General features: G+C 41.0%; 1 protein-coding gene across 1 annotated transcript in view; it reads right to left on the bottom strand.

Annotated features, from left to right (window-relative positions):
• PAPPA2 (pappalysin 2) overlaps positions 1–12,815 on the bottom strand; it is a 356,164-nt gene that overhangs the window by 63,443 nt on the left and 279,906 nt on the right. Inside the window, exons 19-21 of the mRNA XM_060396631.1 lie at positions 6,409–6,577; positions 4,905–5,040; positions 2,177–2,286 (exon numbers count right to left, since the gene is read on the bottom strand). Coding sequence (XP_060252614.1) covers positions 2,177–2,286; positions 4,905–5,040; positions 6,409–6,577 — 415 coding nt within the window. The remainder of the gene's footprint in view (positions 1–2,176; positions 2,287–4,904; positions 5,041–6,408; positions 6,578–12,815) is intronic.

The raw sequence follows: 12,815 nt of genomic DNA, 5'->3' as shown, positions 1-12,815 counted from the left end.
CTTCTTACCCACTAGAATGTTCCCTTTGATCATAGTTTCTGACCCAAAGGAAAAGCTTCCTGATCTATTGCTCCTTCCCCAACTCCAAGGTCTTCTCTGGTGGCTCAGATGATAAAGAATCTGTCTGCAATGCAGGGGTTGCAGAGACCAGGGTTGGAAAGATCCCCTAGAGAAGGGAATGGCAACCCATTCTGGTATTTTTGCCTGGATAACGCCATGGACAGAAGAATCTGACAGACCACAGTTTATGGGGTCCCAAAGAGTCTGACATGATTGAACGACAATGCACAACCTCCCCCCCACCCCACCCAGAGTTCCTGAGCAGAAGAATTAGTTGCTTCCTCTTGAGTGTTCCTATAGTTCTCTACCACAAACAAGGCACTTCTCATGTTGCATTATTATAAACGTTCATTTTTATGGCCAGATTGTAACTCTTGAAAACAGAGGGACTCTCATTTTTCCCTCTTCATATTCCCAGCACTTAGCATAGTTCTAGGGCACACAGTAAGTCCCAATAAGTGTTTGCTGAGTGACTGAATTGATAGGGTCACACTCCTCCCATCCCCCACCCCTGAATCACACAAGTATTTATCCCTTATCCTCCTGCTTTAACACACATCCTTGCCAATAACACAGCACAATTAGCCTGTGAGTTAAAGGGAGCAATCTGATAATGATTTCCAAATGAAATGTGGTACCTCTCTAGAGTCTATGTCTTGGTGACTCTGCAAGAACAAACTTCTAAGGTTTTTGTTTATTAGACAGCTTAATAAAACAAGCCATCTCCCAGGCTTTCTGATATCCCCATCCTCGCATTCTAAGAAGAAATAATGTATTACCATCTTCTCCATCTTTCTCTTTTTCATTTATTCATTTCACACAAGTATTTATTGAACACTTACTACATAGTAGGTAGTATTCTAGGATCTGGGATATAGTAGTGAACCATAATTCTTCATTGATCTTTTTATTCTAATGGCAGAAAGAGACTGATTAATATATAAGATAAATGAGTTAAACATATACTATGTGTGGTCATGATAAGTCCTAAGGAGAAAAAGATAAAAGAGGGAAAAGAGACAAAAGTGTAGGGGAGTTAACATTTTATATAGCGTAGTCAAAGGAGGCCTTCCAGACATTTGAGTAAATTTCTGAAGGAAGCTGAGGAGCAGGACATGAAGATACCCAGGAGAAGAGCACTCCGGGCAGAGGGAACCACGGGGCAAAGGTCCTGAGGTGGGATGTGTCTGGCATGTTCAAGAGTCAGCCAAGAGCTACTGTAGCAAGATTAGAGTGAGCCAAGGAAGGCGTGTGAGAGAGGAAGTCAGGGAGGCAAAGGTGATCAGAGGAGGCCATGGAACTGAGGACCAAGGTTTCAGAAGGACCAGATGTGTGGATGTTGAATTCAGTAAGAGTTATGCCAGTAGTATTAGGTAAGGAAATTACGAGTCAGGAGCTAAAGTAGTTAAGAAACCAGAGGAGGGACATCCATGGTGGTCCAGTGGCTAAGAATCTGTCTGCCAATTAGACAACATGGGTTCGATCCCTGGTGTGGGACGATCCCACATGCCTCAGGTCAACTAAGCTTGTGCACCATTGCTTAATCCTGTGCACCTTGGAGTCCACGAACCACAACTAGAGAAAGCCCGTGCACAGCACTGAAGACCCAGCACAGCCATTAAAAAATAAAATGAATTAAATAAATAAAGTCAACTTCTCTTACTTCCTTTCATCATTCTTTCCCTGTTTTCAGTTTTTTTTTTCATTGTTTTATCTTTTCCTCTCTACTCTTCTCTTTATTCATAATTTTGGTTTATCTTATATTTTTGCTGTTCTATTTTTTAAAAGCTTTTTATTGGAATAGAATTGATTTACAATCTTTTTTTTTCATTAGTGGTAATTTTCTCTTTAAATTTCCTTCCTGTATTATCATACTTTATGCCTCTTGGTCATCCTTCTATATTCTTTTAAACTTTCCTTTGGATATGGGTCATCTTTTTTCAAGCTTTTCTCTTTTCTTATTTATTTTCAGTTCTTCTCTCTAGGAATGATCCATGTGGTTGTTCGTTCTAAGGATGCTTTGAAAGCCTCTGAAATTACACCTGGGAATATGCCGCCAGTTGAGAATTGCTTAGTGTCTTACCTCCTTAGCATATAAAAATGACTCTTTCCTCACCTGTACTCTGACGGGTTCCATCCAGTGCTCCAGAGTGTCAGTAGTGACATTCTCAGGAAGGATTACAGGATCACTAGGGAGGACGATACACAATGGGGAACACACTGCACCTGAAGGAACAGAAATTTACAACAGACACTTGAACTTCACATCTTGGGATCATTAGCTTTGTTTTTCAAAAACAATTGCTTTCTACATTGTGTTGTTTTTCAGTCGCTAAGTCATGTCTGACTCTTTGCAACATTATGGACTCCAGCACACCACGCTTCCCTGTCCTCCAGTGTCTCCTGGGAGTCTACTCAAATTCATGTCCACAGAGTCCATCATTCTACATTGTAGATCACCTCATTAACATGGTCACCGGCAAGGCTGATACTCTTTGACTATGCACCTGTAGGGATGCTCCTACACTCACCAGTAAAGAACCACTGCACTTGGAAGTGCTCTTCCCCTTTCTGGTCACATATATCCCTTCCTCTAGAATCCCTGAAATCTCTGTATGACCCAGCAATAAAAGATTTAATTCCTGCTCTGCAGACCTCTGAGACCCCACTCCAGGACTCTGGCCAGCTAAGGTCTATACTGATTGGTTAATGCCTTTTAAGTACTTTTAATAGCATTTCTGCTTATATGATTTCCTGAAGCTGATAATTGCAGGATCTATTATCTAAAAACTTTACTAAATGGGGAGAAAATGACCCACAAATCATGAAGGTGGATTTATAATGCTTGCAACACTGAAGATCATTGCTCTGGTAGCCAAGAAACCTACTGATTAAAAGAGGAAATGAGGAGAAATCAAAAGCAGAGATTTTGGTCCTGTGGTGGCCTTTCAAAGGAAAATCCCACTCTATTTCTTTGTACATGAAGCCTGAGTATCTTCTAAAATTCTATTCAAAGAAGGCAGACTCTCAAGGTTCTCAATTTCCTCATCTAAAGATTTTATGATCTCCAAGTTTCTTTACAGTGTTATCTCTATTCCTGTTTTATACTGACTTGTATAACTCGAAGAATTACATGAATCTTAAGGACTCTACACATGTGAGTGTATGATACATTAATGTAGAAATTAGAGGGCGGGGATATAAGAATTTTCTCCTGAGGCACCACGTGAGAAGCAGTCTCAGCATCCTACTCCTCCTTGTCTGGCCACAAGATTTCTCAGTGCAAACAGCAAATTGAAGATGGTAAAGAACAGTCTCAGAAACTAACAAGCATTCTCATTAATTCAAGTTTTATTTACTGGCATTACACATGTTAGAATGACTGGGAAAATTACTCCTTGCTCATGCAATTAAAAACCTAGGGTTAGTCTCAACAGTTTTTTCACAAACAGGATCTCTTTTCTATGATGCTTAAGTTCAGACAGAGCCAATTTGAGTTAATTTCACTTTAAATTATCCCTGGCCACACAGACTTTTAACTTCACTTACTTCATAATTCAAAAAGACATATGCGCCCCGATGTTCATACAGCACTATTTACAATATCCAGGACATGGAAGCAACCTAAATATCTATCAACAGATGAATGGATAAAGAAGATGTAGCACGTATATACAATGGAATATTATTTAGCCATAGAAAGGAAAGAAATTGAGTCATTTGTAGAGACATGGATCTACCTAGAGACTGTCATACAGAGTGTAGAAGTCAGAAGGAGAAAAACAAATATTGTATATTAATACATATATCACTGGAAAAGACCCTGATGCTGGGAAAGATTGAGGGCAGGAGGAGAAGGGGACAACAGAGGATGAGATGGTTGGATGGCATTACCGACTCAATGGACATGGGTTTGGGTGGACTCCGGGAGTTAGTGATGGACAGGGAGGCCTGGCGTGCTGCAGTTCATGGGGTCGTGAAGAGTTGGACACAACTGAGTGACTGAACTGAATTGAACTGAATACGTATATATGGAATCTAGAAAAATGGTACAGATGAACCTATTTGCAGGGCAGGAATAGAGACACAGACATAGAGAATATACATGTGGACACAAGGGGCAAATGAAGGGTGGGATGAATTGAGAGAGGAGCATTGACATTTATACACTACCATATGTAAAACAGATAGCTAGTGGGAACCTGCTGCATATCACAGGGAGTTCAGCTTGGTGCTCTGTGATGACCTAGATAGGCGGGGTGGGGGGTGGGAGCAGGTCCAAGAGGGGGTGAATATACCCATACATATAGCTTATTCACTTCACTGTGCAGCAGAAACTAACACATTGTAAAACAACTATCCCCCAGTTAAAAAAGAAAAGTTGTCCCTAGATTCTGGAGCCAGGTTCACCATAGAGAAAGAATGGCTGCTGACCCAGGCAAGCAAAGACAATCTCAAATTGCTCCTTGTGGGAACTCTCTGCTCAAGGTACAGCATCAGAGAGTATGAAGCAGGTGTCCAGTACATGTGTGGGATGTGGCTACACATTCCCACCTTTCCTCTTTGAACTGCAACTCCTACCAAAAAATCAATCCATTTTCAGGCTGTACTGGGTAACATGACCAAACACTACACAAATCGCTCAGCAGCAGCACCAGCATTACATGTGTGTGGAGGAGTGGGGGGAAAAAATGTCATAAATTTCATTTTAACTGAAGTAGCTAAAAGTCAACTTGGATTTCTGCCCACTCCTCAGGCAGAATGACGGAGCTGATCTAAGACCCAGCCAGGCCTAATAGAAGGACTACCTGGGAGCAGAAATCAGCATCTCTTTCCAAACATACCTATCCCGTGTCCTTGTTCACACTTGTACTCCACAAATTTGGGGTCTGAGGTGGGTGGTGGGCATTCCCCTCGCAGGTTCTCACATAACTTGAACTCCTCGCTCCACTGTCCCTCCTTCGTGCAGCGGATGGGAAGCTAGAATATCAAAAGTTGAAAACATGGACATTATAGTTTTGCTAACTTCTTTTAGGGTGTGGGCAAAAGTGGTCTACTTAAATGGCAGTGTTCTCCGATTGTAGAACCTAGACTAAAAGACACTATTGAGATAATAAACTATGTTGCTATTGACTTTTCCCAAAAAATGCCAAGACAAGTTTTTTGCTGTTTTGATGTGAAGGAATCATGAATAATTTTGTCATTAGAAAATCATTAACAGTGTGTTTTCCTTTGGATATAAGGCTACAGTAAGCTACCAAATGTGACCCATATATTCTGAGATAGCTTTGGGAAATTTTTTTCCCAGATGGTGTCGTTTTTGCATTGATCCATTCATACTCTCCCACAAATGCTGCTTGTGGCAAATGTCAGATTTTTTGCAAGATGAGTTTGAGCCAGTGGGACTAATTCATAATTTTTCTGAAGGTGCTTTTTGCTTTTCTGTCTGCTTGAATGGACACGTCATAGCTGCTTTTCATCTCATCAAAGTTCTATTCCCTTTCTCTACATGTGTGCTTGTTTGCATAACTCTTGGCTTCATGTCCCCAGTAATCACCAAGTATCTTATACGCAGAATGTAGAGAATAGCACTAACTCACAAAGCCCAAGAAAATAAGATTTTAGAATTACAGATAAACTCTCCCTTCATCTGGCAAACTCCTTGAGCCCTTAAACAATTAGTGCAAGCAGGTGTGCTTGATTTCCCAGGGGACTCATTTCATGGAGTATTCTTTTCACATGTGTCCTGTGGCCTTTACCTTGTTGTACTGAACATTGAGATAAAGGCATGTGCCAGGAGAGAAGGCAAGGTCACTGATCTCTGCTTAGGAAGTCTGTTTAACTTCCTGTCTTGGGTTTGTGTAGGGTACTTGAAAAGCTTCTAAAATAAAATTGATTCTAGTTGCATAACCAAGATAAGACTGTGGTTTTTGTTTGAGACCTCTTGCGCCAAAATCCTAGGGAGAACAACAGTCCAACAGTGCTTTCAGCTTTGCCTTTGCTGAGGAATTTGTTTCTGTTCAAGGCTGTTTTCTATTAAAAAGTATGATACCAGCATTTCTAGCCAAGTTAGTTTGGGGGAAATCATATTGCCAAATCAGAATCTGAGCCTTTTTGCAGTTTACCCAGGTATCTAACCTATCAAGTTGTTCTTCTTGTCCAACAGGAGAGACTATTCCAAGAATGTAGTATCTTCTTAATTTCCTATTAAATGATATCAACATCTCTGGTTAGAATCCCAACTTAGGCCCTGCCTGTTGCCATTCATTTATTTTATTCAACATTCTCGGATTGGTCACCAAGATTCAAGCACGGCCTGATCCAAAATAAAGTTCAAGTCATCCTTACCCTTTTACTTTCCTGGTTACAGTTGATAAAACACTGGCTGTCGAGCTCAAAGCCATTGGTGCATTCATACATGCCTTCAAAGACAGGGGAGGGGGGCTCGCACACCACTGGGACACAGCTGCCTTGCTCCCAGATTCCACTCTCCAGGCACTGGATCTTCAGGGACTTGCTAACAAGACAAAACAAAAAGGTCCATCAGAATCCTCAAGGAGGTTATGAGAGAAGTCAGGACCCTCAGCAACATGGACCAGGATTAGCCAATAGATGGGAGCAGTTGGTTCTTGTTAACCCAGTGTCTTGCCTCTTTATCCTAATTTCTAAGCCACGGAAGGAAAAATAGTAATAATGCACTTTACCGCAGTGATTGCATTAGCTGCTATGTAGTAATATTGGTATATTCCTCTCCAGAGACCTTGTTAACTACCTATGCAGCATCTAGATTTTGCAGTTGGGTTTTCTCTAAGGTTGTCATCTTGGAGCAGTCTCACACTTAAGTGCACTGGGAAATACCAGGTAGGATGGCGTACAGCAAAGGTTATCACACACTCAGGGGATTACCCAGAAATCATCTGAGGATCATCAGTATGAATACGGTAATGGAATCAATGAAGCTGCCAATATTTATTGGTTCTCCAGAGAGGAGAAAAGATACAGCAGTGGGGGGTCTTCTTAAAACAGAAGCTCTTACCCTGAATTTCATAAGGACAAGAGTATTGCTGGAAATGACTATGGCCATTTTGTTTGCTGACACCTTTTTTTTTTTCTTGGAAAGTATTCATAGCTTTCATCAGATTCTCAATGTAGAAATGACTCAATACTGTCCTGGAATAACTGCCCTTCCTTCCCATGCACCCAGAGGAACTGCATTTGAGGTAGTCGACAGTCAGTAGGATTAGGGCTTACCACTTCAAACTCCATCCCATTTCCTTCCTAACTCATTGCCAAACTGAAAGTGCTTTCCATTTGCTGTTTTAACGCATCCAGTTCTGATTCAGAACATTCCCAGTCAGATAATCTTGTGATTCTAAAATAGAAATAATCCTTTGTCCATTGATTCAAGGGCTTCCCTGGTGGCTCAGTGGTAAAGAACCTGCCTGCCAATGCAGGAGAAGCAGGTTCAATCCCTGGGTCAGGAAGATCCCATGGAGGAGGAAATGGCAACCCACTCCAGTATTCTTGCCTGGGAAATCGCATGGACAGAGGAGCCTGGCCGGCTACAGTCCATGAGGTTACAGAGTCAGACACGCCTTAGCAACTAAACAACAACAACCACTGATTCAATCACATGATGACCTTGAATTGTTATTTTCCAGTATCATGATGCCCTTTGAAAATTTAAATGTGGCCCTCACTCACACACTTTTAATGGACTTCTGTACAATGCCTCCTGCATGCTTTGCCAGTATTCTAATATTATATTAGTATAACATTTATCAAATTATTTTATAAATGTGTATATGTTTGTCTTTCCCACTAGGCTGGAAGCTGCCTGAAGGCAAGGATTGTGAATAAATTGAAATTTATTTTTAATTTTGATTCCCAAAAATAAAAAATCTGTCTTATATTAGGCATTAATGAAATATTTACCAAACTTAATTATTTAACCAAAACTCACAGTGCATTAAGCACACTGCAGAGCACACTAAATATTTTAGTAAACCAAATCACCAGGATATCTCTACTGAAGTAGTATTATCATTCCCATTTCATAGATAAAGAAACTACTCCAAGATGTTCAGTAATTTTACCAAGATCCTACAGCCCAGAATGTAGTTGATTTTGAGTAATTTAAATAAATTTTAATAGTTTAACATTATACATTTTAATAGTTTAACATTATACATTTTAATAGTTTAAAGGGCTTCTCTCATATCTCAGTCAGTAAAGAATCCACCTGCAATGCAGGAGACCTGGGTTCAATTCTTGGGTCTGGAAGATCCCCTGTAGAAGGAAATGGCAGCCCTCCAGTATTCTTGCCTGGAAAACCCCACGGACAGAGGAGCCTAGAGTGCTACAGTGCATGGGGTCTCAAGAGTCAAACATGACTTAGCTACTAATCCACCACAACAGTTTAACATATTTTAACAATATCCATTTAGCTATTCATGAAGGAGTACTTGATTTATGGTTAACAGTTATTTAGATTCATATTCATACCTTCATCCCCAGTAGTATTCTAGGAAAGAAGCCTGATTTTATGACTGGAATTCTTTAGCATCATAGTTTATGTGGACATATATCTAGCATCTGTCAATAATAAATATTATTTTTGAGCTATATTTCAGGTGTTTGGCAAAATACCTACACACATTATTTCATCGAATCCCCCAAATAACAGTTAAAGGTCAATATTATTATCCACATTTCAGAGAAGAAAACTGAGCCTGAGAGATTTAAAGCTAGCTCAAAGATCCACAGTTAAAGCTGCAGACAGGATTTGGACCCACGTCAGCCTGCCACTGAATCCTATGGTCCTTCCTGGGTCAGGTTTTCCTGTATGTTATGCTCTACAATCCACTTTGAGTATCCATAATATCTCTTCTCTACTGAACAGTCCTTTATTTGGATGCCACATTTGTAAGTGTGACCCCCCCCCCCAAAAAAAAAGAAAGAAAAGAAGAAGATTCATTTGAAATTTTTGCATTGAGCAAGAAATTACATATAGAAAATGCATAACTCGGTATACAGCTCAAGACATTTTTACATGTGAATAACCTGGGTACTCATCACTCAGATCAAGACACAGAGAATTTCCAGTCCCTCTAAAAATCTCCCTTCACAACTGAATACCCCTGCAATCCATACTCTTCTGACTTTGATCAGCGTGGATTTATTTTGCCTGTGCTTGAACTTGATATAAATGAAATCAGGCAGTTCTTTTTACTATAATGAAGCTCTTGTTTGTCTCTCTACAAGACTGGATATTCAACTCCTTTTTCACACTACAGAGTTTACATCCTCCCAGAGACTCTCTCCTTGCTACCACGTACCACAGATTAAATCCGCCCCCCACCTCGGCTGAACTGACATCCCCCGGCTGCAGAGAGCAAACGATACCATTGACACCAGGGGAGAGGCAAGGCTGTAAACCTTGCATGTCAGCATGGCTATGAAGGAAAACCCTTTGTTGGCTAGGACAACAATATTTTGACTTCATGTGGTATTTTTCTCTGAATTGGTTGGAACACTTCAACCATGGAAACAGTCCTGCCTTTCCTTGCCCGGAGTGAAGAGCCATTCAAGAATGTCGATTTCATATATCTCTTTGCCAGTTTAATAGCCTCAGAGGTGAGGGCAGACAGATCAAACTTGGCTGGGGAAGAGTGAGTTGGATGTTGTGGGTGGTACCCAGGCAACATGACGAGCCCTGTGCTGCAAACCACCTGTCCTATCGGTGATGAGGAAGGAAGAAAGGCTGTGTGGTGGCCTGAAGCAGCGCAGTTCACACTGGTGCCCCAGAGGGGGCACTGCAGGCAGGACAAGGGACAGACTGGGAGAGTCCTGATTCCCTAGGAAATATCTTTTCCTTCTTGTAAGAGTTCCTATACCCCCTCAACCTCAAGGATTCTCCTCACAGTTTCACCTCCCTTATACAGGGGCTGGCTTCTGCATGTCACCCAAGCAGATGACACAACTCAGGCTCCGCCCACAGACTTCTCCCAAAGCATCTGATTGGTCCGTTCTTCGTAGCCCCGGCTGTCTCACAGCTCCACGGTGCATATCTATACGGGCTTATGAAATGAGAGCCCCTGGTGTAGAGGTTGACACCTGAGTGCCATGGGCTGGTTCTTTTCATTTTGTTCAGAAAGGTACTGTGATTGCAGTAGGGATTCAGGGCGTGTTGTATTTCTCCCAGCTCCAGAAAATTTTATTTCCACGTAGGTCCATGAAGAGGACTAAAGCCTATATATAGCAAAGGCAGAACTTTAATCCCAAGTGATACCCAAACTGCCTCTGTGTTTCTTCTAGTTTGGTGATCTTGAGGGGTAGTCTCTGACACTTATAAAATCATTATGAAAACATTGGTTTTTTCAGAATGGTCCACCTCCTTTGTATAATGTGTATGAATTAAAAAAAAAAAAAGAGAGAGATTTCTTATGTCATGAAGTGAATCAGTTTGCATTTCAAAGAAGGACGGTATTGGATATTAACAAAGCACACAGACAGGTCCTCACCAGGACAGATTCCAAGACTTTTTTGATAATCTAGTGCAAGTGCCTTTCAACTGAGATATTCTACTGACTCAAAGCTCTCTGTATTTTCTTTATCCTGATGGAGTAAGAGAGGCTAAAACATCTCATTTTACAGGCAGGAAACTGCACATTAATAACTATGAGGTGACTTGCTCAATGCCACACAGCAAGCTAGTCACTGGCAAAAGCAAGGATAGAATTTAGAGTTTTGCAATCATAACATAACACCCCAACCATTAGAACAATGGTTTCCAAATGACATTTGTAGACCAGCCCATCAAACTTATGTAGGAACTGTATAAAAACTAGATTGTCTAAGTTTTATGGAATTGGCCTCACACCCCTTATTTTTTAATTTGTCAGCAGTCTAATATGTAGTTAGGTTGCCAAACTACTAAAATCTATGCTACTTTCCTATGCTAGTAAAAATAAACCATAGGTATAGAAATCAGAGCGCAAAATCACCCACCTAACAACACTGGCCAAAAGACTGGATGTTTAGCAAAGACCAAACAGGACAGTTACAGCCAGACAACTTACTCTGTAAATGGTACCATGAGGGGTTGGGGGTAGGGGAAGGTTTGTATTTATTTTCCCTCTAACTACTCCAGACAAATTACCACAATTTCCAAGTCAGAAGATGCTTTTTTCCAATTTTCAGAACATGTGGTATCCACCTAGTACTGAAAATCCAGCTGTGCTCTTTCTGCTTCTTACATCATTGCCAGAAATAAAGATCTTGTAATCAAAACTTGGCTGAAAGTTTGACTGATGTTGCTCGAGGCACACGTGAGTCTATTCCATCCTTCTATCACCACTGCAGGGTTTTCAAAAGCAATATTTATTTTCCATTGTAGAAAATAAAAGTATGATTATTGAGTCCAAGGGAATTATCATGTCTTTACTGATCAAGGGCATCTGGTGTCTCCAATGAGTAGTCCTTCATGAGTAATAATAATATTAACAGAAAAACAATAAAATACTGAGTATTGAAGTGCTAGGCATTGTACTGAAGGATATATATCTATAGCATTTCCCCTCAGACCCATTATGTGTGATAAGATCTATCATTACATGAATTCTTGATTCCCTTCTCTCCACACATGCTCTTCTCCAATCATTCCTAGCTCAACAAATGATACCACCATCTATGCTGTTGCCCAAACTTGATATGTAGGAGACATCCTTGATTTCACTCTTCATCTCAATCTTATATTTTCCCCAAGCTTCCATTTGATCATGTTCCATCAGTAGGGCCTCTTAGTTTTACCTCCCAAATATCTCCATCTGTCCACACATCCCTTGCATCTCTACTGCCATGAGCACTAGTCCACTTTCTTAGCTAGCTCATCTCCCAACTAGAGCCTTCACTCCTCCTCTGGATCCCTTCCTACCTGGTCCAGAAACACCAGCCAGAGGGATACTTTGTAAAAACAAATAAATAAATCAGAATATGTCATTTTCCTCCTTAGGACATTCCAATTGCCTTCTGTTACATGAAAAATAAAATCCAAACTTTGTTGCTCATGCGGTCCCACATGATCTAGCCCCACTTTTTCTGACCTCATCCTATGTCCTTCGAAGAAAAGCTATGACAAACCTAGACAGCATATTAAAAAGCAGAGACATTATCAACAAAGGTCCTTATAGTCGAAGCTATGGTTTTTCCAGAGTCATGCATGGATGTGAGAGTTGGACCATATAGAAAGCTGAGCGCCAAAGAATTGATGCTTTTGAACTGTGGTGCTGGGGAAAACTCTTGAGAGTCCCTTGGACACCAAGGAGATCAAACCAGTCAATCTTAAAGGAAATCAACCCTGAATATTCACTGGAAGGACTGATGCTGAAGCTGAAGCTCCAATACTTTGGGCACCTGATGCGAAGAACTGACTCACTAGAAAAGACCCTGATGCTGCAAAAGAGTAAAGGTAGGAGGAGCAGTGGACGACAGAGGATGAGATGGTTGGCTGGCATCACTGGCTCAATGGACATGCATTTGAGCAAGCTCCAGGAGTTGGTGATGGACAGGGAAGCCTGGCGTGCTGTAGTCTATGGGATCTCCAAGAGTTGAACACGACTGAGCAGCTGAACTGAACTGATCCTATGCCCCAGTCAAATCACTTACTTTGTCCACAGTGAACTTAGAATCCTAAGCACAACTCAAGCTCTTTCCTGCCAAAGGAAGTTAGTACCATTCTCTCTGCTTCTGATGCT

The sequence above is a fragment of the Ovis aries genome, chromosome 12 (assembly GCF_016772045.2).
Source record: "Ovis aries strain OAR_USU_Benz2616 breed Rambouillet chromosome 12, ARS-UI_Ramb_v3.0, whole genome shotgun sequence".
Taxonomy (NCBI): Eukaryota; Metazoa; Chordata; class Mammalia; order Artiodactyla; family Bovidae; genus Ovis; species Ovis aries.
The sequence above is the reverse complement of the archived record's forward strand: the minus strand, read 5'-3'. Positions and strand labels throughout refer to the sequence as shown.